Source organism: Populus euphratica, unplaced genomic scaffold, assembly GCF_000495115.2.
Source record: "Populus euphratica unplaced genomic scaffold, PopEup_1.0 scaffold20.1, whole genome shotgun sequence".
Lineage (NCBI taxonomy): Eukaryota > Viridiplantae > Streptophyta > Magnoliopsida > Malpighiales > Salicaceae > Populus > Populus euphratica.
In genome coordinates, this window is record NW_011499854.1 from 551,692 (window position 1) to 569,126 (window position 17,435).

The 17,435-nt window shown below is 32.6% G+C and overlaps 2 protein-coding genes across 4 annotated transcripts; both read right to left on the reverse strand.

Annotated features, from left to right (window-relative positions):
* Positions 1-256: 256 nt before the first annotated feature.
* FTSZ2-1 (Tubulin/FtsZ family protein) lies at positions 257-8,112 on the reverse strand. 3 transcript variants are annotated; one of them, XM_011021594.1, is made up of 9 exons: positions 7,959-8,111; positions 7,085-7,771; positions 5,962-6,261; positions 4,650-4,740; positions 2,605-2,729; positions 1,318-1,410; positions 816-881; positions 553-704; positions 257-522 (listed from the first exon to the last, which is right to left on the reverse strand). In XM_011021594.1, the coding sequence occupies exons 2-8, from the start codon at positions 7,703-7,705 to the stop codon at positions 573-575; spliced, it is 1,428 nt and encodes a 475-aa protein (XP_011019896.1). In that variant the 5' UTR covers positions 7,706-7,771; positions 7,959-8,111; the 3' UTR covers positions 257-522; positions 553-572. The 3 variants fall into 3 exon arrangements, with proteins under 3 accessions (XP_011019896.1, XP_011019897.1, XP_011019895.1); XM_011021595.1 differs by having other exon boundaries at positions 257-704; positions 7,085-7,711; positions 7,959-8,112; XM_011021593.1 differs by having other exon boundaries at positions 257-704.
* Positions 8,113-15,419: 7,307 nt separating this feature from the next.
* ABI5 (Basic-leucine zipper (bZIP) transcription factor family protein) lies at positions 15,420-17,435 on the reverse strand. Its single transcript, XM_011021600.1, has 5 exons — positions 16,754-17,435; positions 16,449-16,693; positions 15,795-15,866; positions 15,677-15,706; positions 15,420-15,515 (listed from the first exon to the last, which is right to left on the reverse strand). The coding sequence occupies exons 1-5, from the start codon at positions 17,433-17,435 to the stop codon at positions 15,420-15,422; spliced, it is 1,125 nt and encodes a 374-aa protein (XP_011019902.1).

Consider the following 17,435-nt stretch of genomic DNA (forward strand, 5'->3'; position numbering starts at 1 on the left):
TAAAACCTTCGCAACTTTTCAGCCAATTATCCTTTCAAAACTTAAGAAACATTGATCGCCTCTTGTCTTTTCTCTCAAGCGTGTTCGATTAGCAATTCCAATCCGTAACTGAACTTTATTTGATCATCGTCTTTAATGGCTAACAAACTCAGGTCTGGATCATCTTCAGACAAAACCCAAAAATCCTAGGTTGATTATTATCGTGATTTCTAGCTTTTCCTTGCTTTTGTGGATCCTTGAGGTAGTTTGGTCAGGGTTACTGTTCGATGATAGCCATTTTATTTCACCCAGTAGAAGGATAATTTTAACGAAGGCATCAACTTCAGCTCAGCTACAAGCTCTGCACAAGACAGTCGAGAACCGTGGCCCGAGAAGAATTCTTGCAAGGAAGCAGAACAGTATCTTCAGGATAGGAATGTACATACAGTGCAAAGAAATCTGCAACATGTCGTTAATATGGATGCTATGCAGTACGCGCACACCGTTGAAGTCACTGAGAGCGCTATGGTAATGCCTACAGATGTATATATATTTCAAATCCCAAAACGGCATGCCTTGCGAGAATATATAATTTAAGCTCTGGGATAGCGAGAGCGACCCTTCTTCTTGAGAAACTCAGGAATCTCCACTGAACCACCTTCAGTGACAGTGGAAGGTCGCCGATTGATTCCAGAGGTGACTTCTCCTGGTGCTAGCTGACTTGCCTGGATTTCGATTGCAACTAACCATATTATTGAAATGCATTTGTGCGGGTACGTGAGAGAGAGAGAGACAGGGAGGGAGAGGGAGAGGGAGGGAGTGGGAGAGAGCAACACCTGGAAAGGCCTGCCTTCATTTTCTTCTTGACGCTTGAATCCAGTTGCAATTAGAGTTATACTTACCTTCATTAAAACAAATAAAAATTACGGTCAGGGAGTTCAGGTCTCTTATATGTCCGCATGTGCAAGACAACTGGGAAAATTTTGATTTTCTCCGTCACGGTTTAGCTAACAACCAAAAGATGAAAGAAGTGAGCCATTGAGATGCAGACAAAAATTCATAATCTAAGGGGTGGACTTTGCTTGACAGCCAGATGCGAAACCAATGCCTGCCCTTGAGCCAAAAACAGGGGTAGTACAGAATAATAGCAGTTAGGACAGGCGCGCGCACATGGTTCTCTGAGTGAGAGTGATTAATGGGGGAATCTGAAAAAAAAAAAAAAAAAGTGTCCTCCACACCAAGATTTCCTACCTCTAAATGAACCATTTAATTACGAGCCCAAATGAAAGCAACAGTAAAGATCTTGACACTAACAGTCCTGCTAAAGCAAAGACTTACTTGGCCACTGAGTGATGGATCTATCACTGCTCCAAAAATTAAATTGGCAGTAGGATCTACAAGGTCATAAATAACCTCTGCTGCAGCATTTACCTGCAGTTGTCATATGAAAATCTTTAGGATTATGAAGAGAGAGATGATTATATCAATCACAATAAAACACGATCACAACATTGATATATAGCAAACACAACACAAGTTAGGATTCTGCTTGTAATTATCTACAGTACTACTAACATTATTAATGCAGTTTAGGATAAAAAAATCAGGATTCAAATGACAAGAAGAGCCTCATAACTACTGAATTCTCTAATCTCAATTCAAAACGCACTGTTAAACAAAGGAGAGCAGAAGTGAGAGCAATAGAAAAAAAAATCCACAGTTTCAGCCCGAGATGATATAAAAAAAGGTTTCATTTGAGTAAGGTGGTTGCTGTTTGAGGCTTGAACAATTAAATCAATGGCCAGAGAATGCTCCTTTTACAGCAACCACTGCACACAAGATAAATATGCAGTCCCTGAGAAAAAGGTGGATTAGCTCCTTCTGGCTGCAAAATTTCCTACTTGACCTCTAGTGACAGGATTTCATACAACTAGCAATTACATGGACTTTGTACAGAAAATGTGCAATTACATGGACTTTGGTCAGAATAAGCATGCAAGGTTTGAGTCATGAGATAGATATAGACATTGATTGAGTCCACCTGATGATGCGCTTAAGTTATGGTTAAGGAAAGATTTATCTAATATTTGAAAACCAAAAACCGAGTTCTTAATTTAAGGGTTTGAATTTCAGTCTTGGGTTATTTTGTAAGTGGGAGGCGAATTGTAATTTCAGTATGTTCCCATGAATCAGGGTATTTTATTAATTTTTGCAATTACTTGATGGTCTCGACTTATTCAAGAAGTTGGTGTTTCAGTCTTTCATAGTTTATTTCCGTTCAGTTTCTTTCCTAGTCTTTTGTGGACTCCTAATCTCTATAAATAGAGATGCTATGTTTTATTTTCAGCAGGGTAGAAATATGAAACAGAATAGAGTTTTAGAGTTATCTTGAAGTTTGGTGCCTAAAGATTATCTTCTTTGTCTTGTTCCTACTTTCTTTTCTTTCTTGCTTAAAAGTATTGCTGCTACATAACCTAATTACTGTTCACTTATTTCTTCTTAAACAAGCTTCATTCAACCACTGTAAATAATGAACCCTAGCTCACCAAGTAGGACACAAATCTCAAATCCATCATCCATCACTACTAGTATAATCTGAGAGAGAGGGAGGAGGGAGAAAGTTACCTCAAATAAAGTTAAATCACTTCCACCAGTTATGTTCCACACAATTCCAGTTGCCCTCTCTATGCCAATATCTAATAAAGGTGACTGGATTGCATTTAATGCTGCATCTCTTGCCCTTGTTTTCCCTACAGAGAAACAAGAAATTTGAAAACAATTGGTTTTGCATGAACCATGAATTGAGAATTGACCAGACTCCATCTTTCTGAGCAAGAGTATATTGGTATTAAGGGGGCATCTTCAGCAATCAATTCATCATTAAAAACAGACATTGCTATCTTTAAAAAACATCAACATGAAAAGAGATCGATTCCATCTAATTTCATTTGCTCTCAAATGCATCATCAATTACTGAAGTTTAAAGTAAGAGGAATTGAAAACAATGTTAACTGTGTACAAGCAAATGCATATTATCTCCTTAGAAACTTTTTAATGCACATCTAGAAATTATGTAATTTAAGGGGATCAGGGTTTTTAACATAAAAAAGTCGCTCTTTCTTTCTACGTTAAGCATAAAAACAAAAAACAAAACTAAGAAACCATATGAGAATGTCCCCAAATCAGAACCTACAGGGATCGATAGAAAATGCACCAAATCTCAGATGGTTAATGACAAAAAACGTCACAGTTGTTTAACCAATTTCCTAGGTGAACTCGGATTTGAAATTTTAGGAGGGTGAACAGCTAAAAAATAAAAGCGTAGGAGGTCAAGTGGCAAAACCTGCAAACCTCAGGGGGGAATTGCAATTGAAACATTATCCAATACTAATGGGATGATTTGGAAGATTTGGTTTGGTAAGCTCAGAGTGGGGCTCATTATAGACAATCCATCAATCCTTGGCCTTTCTCAGTGGGACTTGAGCTCAATGCTAAATAGACTTGGTATATGAATTCTGAAATTGAAGATTACAATACCTTCAAAGTTAAAACTGTACCTCTTACAAAGTCTCAAAGTTACCATGATACTCTTTTTTTTTGGCTTGAGTACAGAAATTTGGATTCTGTCCTTGCTAGCAAAATCCATTAAAGCTTAAAACTTTAATCCAAGAAATCTACCGAGGACACACATTCTAGGACAAAAATGACCTTTAGACAAGTGAAAAAACAATCAAAACTGCCTACCCGGAATTCTTGTGAGGATGTCGTAGCTTCTCACACTTCACATTTTACTTAAGAGCAATGCAATCTCTAGCCTATCAGATACATTCCATCCAACTAAGAATGCCCACTCCTCTCAAATTACTAACCAATCTACCCCATCTCTTGTAAAGGCATTACTGAGGCAAAAAATTGCCTGCATACATCAAAGAACCAGCCGGTACTCCTCCATCTACATTAGCCATCCGATTCATGGATGCAAGTTAAAGTTTTCCTCCATCTACATTAGCCATCTGATTCATGGATGCAAGTTAAAGTTTCATTCTAATTTCTATAAGATGATGCCTTGGATATAACTAACATGGGGAAATTTCTTCAATATTCTTGGCATAATAATGCTTATTGCATTATTTCATTAATGGTTAAGAAGAGTCCAAGACGCAGTTTGGTAAATCAAGCATAACTTTTTAATCCAACGGTTGGATTGACTTATATTTGAACAAAAGATTCTGAAGGCTCTATTTCTTATAAGGTTAAAATTTCATGATGATTAAAAACCAAGAAGGCCTTTAAATAAAGCTCGGGATTGTCTTTATTTACCTTTTCCTTTTAGTTTAATGAGTATTTTACAAGTTCAGAATCCTAATGCTAGATGGATTATATTAGTTAAGTAAGTTTTAATTAGAAATCTTTTCTTATAAAGTATTTCTAGAACTAGTATAAATAAGGATGTCTAGTTTGTTTTGATATTAAGATTCAGACTATTCATACTTTTAATAAAATACTAGAGAGTTTTCTCTAAATCTCTCGACAACTTAGGGTTGTAACCTTGGGACTTGAGAATCCTAAAATTTATTTTGAGTAAGCCTGCTTCTGTGCGAGGCCCAATGGTTATTTTCTTTCCAAGGCAAGGCAAGAAATGAAACATTCTGATCTGCAGCTACCATTACCAGTTGCAATCCCTATCCCCATTAGCGAGGAGCCTGCATTTGCCATTATAGCTCGCACATCAGCAAAATCCACATTCACCAATCCAGGAACCTGCAATTCATGAAACCAACACCAGTTGGAGTACAAAGGACAGTCCCTGAAACCTAAATGTGATATTCAGAAGAATAAACATCATATTGATTACCTAACCAATGTACAATGAATTGAACAAATCTTTTTTTCCCACAGAATGCTCATACAGTTTTTATGTTCTTGCACCTCAATGGTATCAAGACATGTCCAGAGGTCAATGTATCATGCCAAGGCACAAGTTTTGAAGTTTTTTTTTTTCCAGATAAATAATAGAAAAGAAGATATTTGGAAGAAGTAAATGTGCAATAGGAAATTGGAGAATGATTCATCATCTAAAGCAGCAAAACAAAAAAGCAAAGCTAGAAGCCAAAAAGGCATTCCAATCCCTTTGAATATCAGCTAAGGAAATGCCCCTAAAAGCCCCGCTGCATGAAACCACTGATAAGTAAGGAAAACAACCTTATTGACAGCAGGGAAATAATATTCAGAAGACATTCATGTAAACAGCCCAGAAGATAATCCTCAACCCAATTGATACTTTCCCATAAGGCCATAACGATTGGCTCAAACAGTAACCAATCCTAAGAGTACTCACCTTCCTCTCCATTCAAACAGACCCACAGACTGCACCAACAGTAAACTTTCATATAAATTTAGAGTTTTTTCTCCCCATTGAAACCCACAAAAGAGACCAATAACAAACCACCGACCTGCTTGGAATCACTCAAGACACAATTCAACTCCAAACAATCCCTGCTACGTATCCATGCTACCGGGTAGTTCAAACGAGATGACTAAGACTCTACATTTTGGTGACACAAAACACAAATATTAGGAGGTACAGTCTTATGAGCCCTTCTAGTCTGTAACAAGTCATTAATGTTAATTTTATTGAGCATCACTATCCAAATGATAATCTTAACTTTATAGGGCAGCTTAGCTTTCCAAAATGAAGACAGAAGATTGTTTCCAGCAGAAGAGTTGTTAAAAAGCATAATTTTTCTTTCTTCATAATAGTGCATTATGAAGTACCCACATAACTTATATTGTTTTGACCCTTTCAATAAATTTAAGAAGGAATAAGGTCAATTATTATGACAAGGGCCGCAAAATGACAGACAAAGTGGCAAACCAAGACATGTTTGTGTGTCGACAATAATAATAATAATAACAATAATAATAATAGAAAAAAAAAATCAAACATCATGTTTTCAAAGCAATTGCTGTATGCATTAATACCGTAATGATATCAGAGATACCACGAACACCTTGTCGCAGAATATCATCTGCCAGGTTAAATGCTTCTGTTACTGGGGTAGTTTGGGAAACAGCAGTCAATAATTTGTCATTTGGAATGACAATCAGTGTGTCAACGTTGTCTCTCAAAGCTGCAATTCCTTCCTGGGCCTGAACTGCCCTTCTCCGTCCCTCAAAAGAAAATGGGGTAGTGACAATACCAACAGTCAATATACCCATTGACTTTGCAACACCTGAAATTATAGGAGCCCCGCCAGTACCAGTTCCTCCGCCCATTCCAGCCTTCAAATACGAAGTTCCCAAATTAAAAATTCAAGCAAGAATGCAAAAGAAAGAGAGTAACAAATATCTATCCAAGTAAGAAAACAAATCAAAGAAATCAAAGTATATCACAGTATTCAGCTTCTGGCATGCTTGGTCCTTATCCTAAGCATTTTTATATTTTAGACGAGCCCAATAACACTCTAGAGCAAGAGTATAAGTGCAAAGACAACTCCAGTAGTACATTACATGCCACACAGCTATTTATTTTATAGCGCACTAATAGCATCAAATAGATTCTAGAGTTTTCAGAAAATGCTTGGATTCACGTTAAAAATTAAAGTGACAACAACATGGAGATCTATGAGCATGTGACATTAATGGAGAGTGTGCTAAAACCTAGAGATTATGATCTGCTACAATAATATAGGAAAAAAGAAGAAGCTCCAATAGTGGGACACTGTTGCAGAGAGAGCAGCTATACAAGATGAGAACAACATTCATTGCATAACAAAAATTCAAAGAAAATATGCATTCAAAGATGGGTTGACTTAAACCAGTAGTGCGAACTAGTCATTTACATACCAACTAGTGGACATTTGCAGTTGGTGCTTAAAAGAAACGTTGTTAGAAGACAAACTCAACACTATTCGATGCATGCCATCTCAAAAGTCCCCCACAGATGGATACACACCAAATGACTAGCAACAATTTAAGTTACAATATTACTTTGAAATGTTGAAGAGAAAAGAAGTAGCAGGGAACGAAATAGGTAATAAGCATCTGTCAATAAAAACATGGTTTGCAATTAAACTAAATTGTAGAATACAGAAATTAAACTTACGGTGACAAAGACCATGTCAGCACCATAAACTGCCTCTTCTATTGCTTGTTTGCTTTCTTTAGCAGCGTTCATCCCAATCTCCGGATTACCCCCAGCTCCAAGACCTCTAGTAAGGTCCTGACCAATTTGCAAACGATTTTCGGGGAAGACGGGAGACATGCTCATGGCTTGAACATCTGTGTTTACAATCCAAAACTCTACACCTTTCATTGAACTTTCAATCATGCGATTGACTGCGTTGGAGCCTCCACCTCCAACACCAATGACTTTTATGTTGGCTTCATTGCCATTACTTGGACTAGAGCCATTCCTTGCAGGGGCGGTGGTGGTTACTTTGTTGTTCCCCTCCTCACCTTTAACTCTAAGCATTGATACTTCGGGATGAAGATTAAGAAAAGGGTCCTTGCTGCTGCTGTTGTGATATTGTTGGGGGATTTTACCAATACATTGGGGTAAATTATTAGACTTGGACTTGGACTCCGTCATTTTCAGAGACCCAAATCTCCCCATCCCCAAATGATTTTCCGTTGACACTCTCATTCTCGCTCCAACAACACTTAACATCCCCGTCGGCTTTCTACTATCACCAAGTGTACAGTATGGTGAAACACAAGCTGCCATTTTTTTCTATGCCAGAAAAAAAGGAAGTCGATGAGCCAAATTATTCAATGAAAGCAGAATACCTACCTGCTCGCCATAAAACATACAAGACAATCAAAAGACAAATAAAAGCAGACTTGAAAGACAAATTACAAGAGCAAAACCCAGCACTAATTACATAATGCTTAGACAGATAAAAAACATGCAAAGCAGCAGCAGTAGAAAATTAAATGAAAACGATCCATATGGGTGGTTAAGCACAGAGAGCAAAAACCTTTGAGATTTCTCTTCAACCATCGTCTGCTGAGATTTAGTTTAGGCCATGAGCCGATAAAGATCGGGCGGTCAGTTCGTTTTCCTTTTCTTTTTTTTTTCTTTTTCTTTTTGATAAAAAAGAATTCCAATCAAGGGTTTTAATTTTCTGGTTCTTACTGTAGCCTGCAGTGCAGGTTAGTAATTAATGTCGGTAGTCACTAGATTATTGATACACTGCACTGAGCTCACTTTATTTTTTAATGTGAAAAAAATCCTGGCTAATTTATTTTATAATAAAAAATTAAATATAAATTTAAGATATATTGTATATTGGATTAAATATTTTTTTAATTATAGATAATATTGGATTATATTTGTTTTTAGTTATTATAATAATAATATATTAAATTTATCTAAATTAATTTATGAAATCTTTCATGGTTATGAAACTATAATAACTATATAGAAAATAAATAAAAATTAATTTTTAATTAACTTAATATTAAAGAATAAAATTAAAAATAAAACAACAACAAAAAAATTTATTCAAGTGTCAATCTAACAACCTAGTAATCTAAATAATGAGATTGAGATAATCCTATAAAAAATATAAAAAATATAAAAACTAAATTTTAATTAATGCAATATTAAAGGATTAAATAAATAAAAATAATAATATGAGTTAACTCGGGCTACCATGTTAAACTTATAACTTGGATCATGAAACCAAGATAACTTCATAAAAAAATTACAAAGATTCATTTCTAATAAATTCAATGTTGAAAGTTGAAATTGAGAAAAAACAATTCATGGGACCGAGATAACTATATAGAAAAAAATTAAAAACAATTATGAAGGTCAGTTCTTAAATTACATAGTATTAGATGATGAAATTGAAAGAAAAAAAAAACAAGATAAAAAAGGAATAAGATTGAATTGTTGGATGGTGAAATTAAAAAAAATCAACTAAAAATAAATTAAGTCAACCTGATTTAACATATTAAATTTGCGATTTAGATTATAAGGTTAAGATAACCTCATAGAAAGTAAATATAAAAAAATTATAAAGTCCAACTGAAAAAATTAAATCCACCAGAGTCAACTTGTCAAACTCGTGATCTAGATAATGAAATCAAGATATTTCCATAGAAAGAAAATTAAAAAAGATAATGAAATCTAAATTTCCAACCAACCTAATATTAAAGGATAAAATAAAAAAATTAATAAAAAACAATAAAAAAATGACTCAACTTACCCTGGGTTAACATGTTAAATCGACAATTAGAGTTATGAGATCAAAATAAATTAATAAAAAATAAAAAAATACATGAAACACTAGTTTCAGTAGATTTAATATTAGTAGATTTAATGTTAAAAGTTGAAATCAAGGTAAATAAATAAATTTATGATACCGACATATAACCCGATAAAAAAATTATAAAGCATAATCTCAAAACATCTTAATATTAAATGAAAGATTGGGTTGGTGAAAAGTGAAATTGAAATAAAAACTAAAACTAAAAAACAAAATATTATTCTAATTAATAGTATTTTGTACGATGTTGCTACAATAATTTATCCATACCCTTTAATACTTTGTTAATAATAATAATTACCAGACTATGTCCTTATTAGATGCTTTCATTTTTTTATTTTACTTTTCTATTAATAAATGTATGGTTTTATTTATGTTGATAACATTACGTGAAAATTATCCTGATTTTTTATATTTTACACTTTCCCTCTATTGTTTTGTAAATTATAAAAACCACCATGAACTTTGTATGTTCATAATAGTTTAAATGGTAGAAAAAATCAACAAAAAAAACTTCATTTATTTACAAGTTTTTTATTATCTTTGATTTAATTACTAAAAAATCATGGTGTATAAAAATAATAAATCTTTTCATCAAAACACATAAATTTTCTATCAAACCAGTGACAACTTATCACCTAATCACCATTAAATAATAATTATTGATGTCTTTAACAAGTTATGGAATTTTTTCATTATTATAAAACAACTTCCAACATGAAAAAAAATTAATTTCTAAAGGAATAAATGAGAAATATAAGCATATAAATGGTTATAAGAAATAGCCTATCAACATTCTAAATCAAACCTAAAAGAGAAATAACAAGAAATTAAAAAGAAAACAATTTTTGATTTGCAACCATTAAAGCAATACAAAATAAAGATCCCAAAAGATAACTGATTTTTTTCTTAAAAAAGCAAGGATCTATAAAAAAAAAACTTTATGTTATACAATCGAATAATATAATAAATGTATATGATCATAAAAAAATAAAATTATATCTTTCAAAGCTACTTATAATATTTAGCACAACACAAATTCTAACTAATCAAGATTATGAAAGATTCACATCTTTTAATTTTTTTCTCTGTTCTATGGTTTCTATGCATGATAAGCAGTGTTTCATACTACGATGTTAATTTCATCATAAATACTAAGGTTAAATTTAAGTGCACTAAGAGAGGATTAAGATTTACTTTCGAGAGAAAGATTTATTAGTTTTCATGACTGATTATTCATAAAGGATTCAATTTTATTATTAATTGTTTTCTTCCAATAAAAAGTTTTCGAACAAGGTATGTCTCAAAGTAAATTTAAAGTTCATCTTGAAACAAACATGTTAAAAATCAAGACCAGATGTTTTGGTTTTATTTTTTTTTATTTTTACTATATTTAAACTCTATTTTATCATCTTCTGATCAATGATGATTACTTAAGCTAGCATTAATTATTCTTTTAAGTAAATGATTTTCTTTTGCTTGCCTTCATGAAAACACATTTTTAAAGAATGTAACATTTTTTGATTTCTTAATAGTATTAGGATGAATATCCTTAATAATTGACTTATATATAAGAAATTAATATGCAGTATTATTATATGCATATCTGATAAATACACAATACATGGTCTTGGGTCTTATTTTGACTTTTTCAAGATCAAATATTGCTATCTTTACAAGACACCTCCATACTTTAACGTACTTGTAGGAAGCTATTTTATATTTCCATAATTTATATGGCGTCTTATCTAACTTTTTATAAAGTATTTTGTTAAGTATATAATTGGTAGTTAGAATGCTTCCCCTTACAATTTCTAAGGTACTCCCAAACTTATAACATCATATTCATCATTTCTTTTAATGTTTGGTTTATATTACGCAATATTATTTTGTTGTGTTGAATAAGGAGCAACAATTTGGTGGATGATATCATTTTGAAAACAAAATTTACAAAATGGTGTTTCATATTCTCATCTCCATCACTTTATATATATATATATATCATTTTGAAAACAAAATTCACCAAATAGTATTTCATATTCTCATCTCCATCATTTTTTATTATATATATCTTTTTATTAAGTTGAATTTCAACTTTATTCCTGTAATGTAGCATTACCTTAGACAATTATTTATAACAGTAATACATTATTATTTTTTCACCTCTAGTTTACATAAATAATAAATCATCAATATTTGAGTGAATTAAATCTAGAGGTTTACTATTTTTTAATTATTTAAAAATAAAGTTTTATGAATTTTGATTCTACATAAATTTCACACATATACTTAGTAATAATTCATAGTTTATTAACCTTTACATATAACTATAATTCAGATAACCTAATCTATCATGTCACACATCATAAGACTTAAACAGATAAAAAGAAGAGATAATCTTATTATTATTCTCATCAATTGTATGGTCATTACATTTATTTTAAAAAGGCTATCACAATGATACTTTTTATCTATAAAGATATCACTCTTAAAGAGTATAAACTTATCACTTTTAAACACCATCTTAAAACTATTTTTGCTCAACAATAAACTAAACACTAAACTCTTCCTAATACTACCAATATGCAGTCCATTATTGAAGGAGAGAAACTTTTCATATGTTGTATTTAGTATGACCTTTTTTAACTCCCTACCTTGGAGGTTAATGAGTTCTTCATGTATAGATTTTCTCCATCTACTTCTTTGTAAGTAGAAAACATTTTCTTCTTGGCATATACATGTCTTATAGCATCGATATCAATACACCACTACTCAGGATTGTATAATCAAGTTGACTTTAAAAATAACAAATATTTTTATTTTTAAAACTTTATTAGCGAAGCAATCAACCTCATTGATATTACCTTAAACAGTCATTTCTTTTCTTAGGTTGTTTTGATAAGCCTTTTTTTTTCATTATGATTTATTCAATTATCATCATTTCATTTATAAATTATATCATATATAAAAATAGTATCATGTGAATAATAATTTCACTAAGTAAGTTCTTAGAAAATATTAGAGAGATCACAAATAGTCTCGCTTAAAACTCAATCTTCTTAGACATAACTTATTAGATTGTATCTATTTAACGCACTAACTTTTTATAGATGTAAACAGAAACATGGACGTGAATAATGTTATATACATGAACAAATATAACCAAATAACTTTGATGTTATTCTTAGATCTTGAAATTTATTGACTAGAAACCTTTTCGTAACATCAACTTCAATATTGAACTTTTTGTTAAAAGCTTTTCAAAGGACTTCTAGACTTTTAATTGAACTATACACATCATATTATGTATTGTTTAATTTATTTAAAATATAATTTTTTTAACGTATAAAATCAATATGATTCCAAATGTCCAAAGCCATTATAATAATGAAATTAAATTCATTATTTGACAACTTTAACATTTTTCTCCTGAGAACTTAACCAAATTCAAGGTGAATACATAAAATTAACATTTTATGTTGTTACCATTTAAATTTTAATTCCTTGAACCTTTCAGGTTTTTCACTACACACCATAAAAGGTGATGGTGGAATTGTTACTACCGAAATAGTATTTGATGAAGCTATAATGGTTGGAAAAACCAATTCTGGAGTTAAAAACACGATTAAATTATATATATATATATATATATATATATATTCAATAATTTTTATAAATAAATATTTCAAAAATTGGGATAAATTTGTATTACAGGAATCCATATTGAACTGCGCCCGGGCTTGATTGTTAAAGGCCCTACTATTTTCGATGAACTTTCTCAACATGCTACTGGACTTAAGGAAGTCCTAATTGAACAACATGCATATGGTAATGTCACAGATAGAAGTCTTATTTATTATTTGAGGTACCCCAGTTCACTCCGAGGCCATTCAACGGCCATTCCACGAGGTAAGCCCGCTAACCCCGAAAATCATAACGTTTTCTTACGACTCCGCTCGTGAGAGCAGATTATTCATCTTATTCCTCCTGAGACTGAGAAAAGAGTTCAACACGAAAGAGGTTACGAGGAAGACTTTCCCCACTTAGATCCGCGAACACCTTCGCTCTTATGTCAGAGAAACCAACTCTCGCATATTCCATTTTCAAAAGCAAAATTTCCTAAAATGGATATAGGCATAGCAGAACGAGAAAATCTTACTTACTTACTTATTCGTTTAGGGTAGTGATAAAGCGGCAGGACACGACAGTCCTAGAGTCGATGGTTCAACAAGCTCATCCCTAAATGTCGATGTGAGGAGAAAGAATCATTTTTCTATAAAAGGATTAGGTTCAAGGGTCCTGCTCTAATCCATTTTTTTCGAGCCGGTCGAAGGCTATGAAGCAGCCAGCTCTGCTAAATCAAGTTACCCCCGGTTCAAACCAGCTTTGCTGAATCAAGTTCCCCCCGATTCATCTGGATTTGACTATTCATCTAAAAATGTATGTACGTTAGGGTCTAAAAGCCCAGTTGTTACACTATTGCCCCTGGAAACAGACAGCAAGATAGGCTTGTTGAATATTTCAGCTCCACAACAAGCAAGTAAAATAATAAACAACTTGAAATAAACAACTTAATAAACAAAAATATTTAAATTATACAAGATAATACACACTTTTGGTTACCATAGTTCAAATTAAACATGTATTATGTCAAAATATTATATTTAAAAAAAAAAAGACAATGCATGATTATCCCAACAAGTTTGCAAGTAACATGTATAAAGTAAACAAAAATATAAAGATGGTTTATAAAAGCTTAGTTCATAAAATATGTATCATGCAATAACTTAGAGAGATTCAAATAAATTGCATGAATTACAATTTTAGAAAATAAATTATAACTTTAAAATAAAGATATATAACAAACTTTTAAAATTAAATAAAAAAGAAAAACATAAAGCTATAAGCAAACCAAAAGATTATAAATTAAAATATATAATATTGAAATAAATATACATGATTAATATTATTTTTTTCCCACATGATAAACTAAACAAAGTTTAATACACACACACACACACACACACATATATATATATATATATATATATATATATATAAAGACTTGAGAATTGTAGATCAAAACTTGTAGACATGTATATACTATATTAGTGAGTAATAATGTCTAGTTTGCCATGACCAGGTACGCTAAATATAAACAAGAATTTAAAAAAAAATTAGAGTTCACATAAATTTAAATTTATAAGAATGTTAAATAATAATTCATTATAAACATGTTTTCAACACAAATATCTAAGTTTATAATTGATATTAATTCAAAGTCCTAGCATCATACTAATAATAAAAATATATATTATTAAATTAAAATAAAGAATGATACTTGTTTGTTGAAGCACTTTAAGTATTGTAATCATTTGTCTTTAAAGCTTTATTTCTTTTTACTTATGCAGTTAAGATGTTTGAAATATATCTTTCATGATTTTAACAACACTGTCTTAGTTTAAATGCATTTCTAAATAAAATTTTTGAACTAAAAATTATATAACTCAAATATCTCTCAAACTCTAGATTTAAGAAGAAAATTAAAATAGAAAAAAATAAAAAATAAAAACTAACAAAAAAAGGTGAAAAGAATATTAAAAATTTTAAAAAAAAATACAAGCAGTGAAATTTAAGAGGAAAATTAAAAAATAAAAACTAAAAACTAACAAAAAAGGTGAAAAGAATATTGAAAATTTTAAAAAATACAAGCAATGAACTCTTTCTCCGCTTCCTTTTTATAGTTATTTTTATGTTCACTAAACTGCTTTTTTTTTTTTTGTTAATACATATTTGTGCTGACACCGGGACAAAACAACTAAAAATACACAAACCAAACGAAATTTAGATCATAGTTTTTAAAAAAAAAAAAAAAAAAAAAAAAAAAAAAAAAAAAAAAAAAAAAAAAAAAAAAAAGAAGAAGAAGAAGAAGAAATTGTCTTATTTCATGCTAGTAGTACTGAGCCGCTCTCTCCAATGCCCCATCCTTTCCTTGAGCTTGTGATCACCCTCAACGTCTTCATAGCACGATGTTTTGTATCTTGCCACATCCCTCTGATATGAAAACCTGAAAACGACACAGAGAATGAGATTACAAACAAGAAGAAAAGGATCTAAAACAAATAATACTCATGAAAAACCGGCAGATTAAACTTTCACCTGCCATCACAGCGGACAGCTCGAGCTCCTTCTCGCCAACCTCAGTTTCTCTTTTGTCTTGTGGGCCTTCGTGCGCGCTTTCATCCTTGATTCCTCAAAATACTGGACTTAAGATTTAGGGGATAAAAATCAAGAACCAACGAACAGTCTCAAGGTTACCACATGAATCTCGAAAAATGAAAGGAAAGGGGAGCATTGTTGATAGGAATTGTTAATCATAACTCGAAATGGAATCGCAAAAAAGGCATGCGTAATCATAATACCTGTTGCTTTCTCTTCCTTTCAAGCTCTGCCTGCTCACAGATGAGATCAGTAAGAGAAACATCATTGAGAAATAATCATACAAATTAATACTAAGAGGAGGATTATAGAAATATATACCAGATCATGTTTAAGTTGCTTATTCTCCTCTTTTAATTGATTCAGTTCAGCTTCTAGTTCAACTGTATAGGCCTGTGGGACAGGCAAAATTATTATAAAACGTACAAATATATGTGATGGTGTATATGTTGAAGACTGAAGTGTAAGCATTTAATCAAACCTCTGTGATTAATACAGGATAATTTAAGTGCTCTTAAGAAATCCGTATCATCTCCCTAGATTTCTAGCAGGCAGACAGATGCACCTGTAAGGTAACCTACACTTCAGCTATTCCTTAAAATGCAATTGAAAGAACACCAATTGCTTAATTTCTAGCGATCAAGAGTATTTGATTTACTATTCAAAACAATCAACAACAAGGGCGAAGAAAACTTGAGAGATTGATGAGTTAAGAATAATTAGCGCATTAATTCAATTCAAAGATACTCGGACATCATTCAAGAAAGAAGCAATTTCAATGGCCACTTTGTTTTTGGGCCTCGTTATGTTCAAATCGAAATGCATGTTCTATAAAAACATTGGTGGAGAAATCCAAAAGGCCCTATGGCATCATAAACTAGCAGTCAACAAAATCGAAATACATCTTTAAAGGACACATGTAGATTAATGTCCCAAGTCTATCAATATTTGGAAGTTGTAAACATATAATAGTACCTGTTTTCTAGCTCTAGACCTCGCAGCAGACTCTCTATTCTTGATCATCCTCCGTTGCCTCCTCTCCACCACCCTCTCCACCGGCCCATCAATAATCCTCTTCCGTCCCCTCCCCCCTATATCCATCCCAAACTGATTTCCTGAATTATCAAAATTAGTAACCATTCCATCTGATGACGCTGGACTCAGTGGTGCAACCATTCCCAGTACTCCATGACCCTGCCCATACCCACCACCATTCCCTGCTCTCCCAGCATAACCACCATTCCTACCAGATGACTCTCCTATGCCTTGATGCATAACACCAACACCACCCCCACCCCCCGCAGCCATGCCTAAAATAGGTCTAGCCTCGAAACCTGTTGCTGCAGCCCGGTTATTGGTGTTACTCTCGTACAACCCACGTTGTTGTTGCTGAAATGGCGCAGTACATCCTGCCCTCACAATCCCTGCCTTGATCAGAAAATCCTCTAGGGTCATCTCTCCAAAAGTCGGCTGACGAGGGGCAGTCTTGGGATTTTGCGCATTGCCACCTCTATTTTCAGTACCACTGATCTGCTCTTTATGAATCTCAAACCAAACTTCATCCACTGTTTTCCTACACAGAGGTGCTGGCAAAGAGAGTGATTCTTGTCTAGACAAACTGGGTTGCTGAGATACGCCTCTATGACCATATGCGTCATTCAAAACCTGGCTTGCATTGTTGTCAATGATGATTTGATTGTTACCGCTCATGTTGGCAGAAGTGGCCGTGGCTTGATTTTCCTCGGCAGTCCAGATACTGGCAAGAAACTCGTCCATGTTCATTGAACCGAAGTTCCTGCCACTCTCACAAAGAGTATGCTGGAACTCGTCTAATGTGAGGGAGTAAATAGAGGATTGTCTGCCAAGAGACGAGAATGCATGGTTCTTGGTTTGTTGTTGGTCCGGTTGTAATGGCGACTCGACCTCACCTTGTGAATTTAACTCTGATTCTGTTACCACCAT

Coding starts and splice junctions, on each gene's coding strand:
- FTSZ2-1 (XM_011021595.1), bottom strand. CDS start 7,705: ATGGCAGCTTGTGTTTCACCATACTGTACACTTGGTGATAGTAGAAAG. Junction 6,262..7,084: donor CTGACATGGTCTTTGTCACC/GTAAGTTTAATT, acceptor TCGTATTTGAAG/GCTGGAATGGGCGGAGGAAC. Junction 4,741..5,961: donor GTATCTCTGATATCATTACG/GTATTAATGCAT, acceptor CATGAATTGCAG/GTTCCTGGATTGGTGAATGT.
- ABI5 (XM_011021600.1), bottom strand. CDS start 17,435: ATGGTGGTAACAGAATCAGAGTTAAATTCACAAGGTGAGGTCGAGTCG. Junction 16,694..16,753: donor GGGGGGTGGGGGTGGTGTTG/GTGTTATGCATC, acceptor ATGCTGGGAGAG/CAGGGAATGGTGGTGGGTAT. Junction 15,707..15,794: donor AGCAACTTAAACATGATCTG/GTATATATTTCT, acceptor ATCTGTGAGCAG/GCAGAGCTTGAAAGGAAGAG.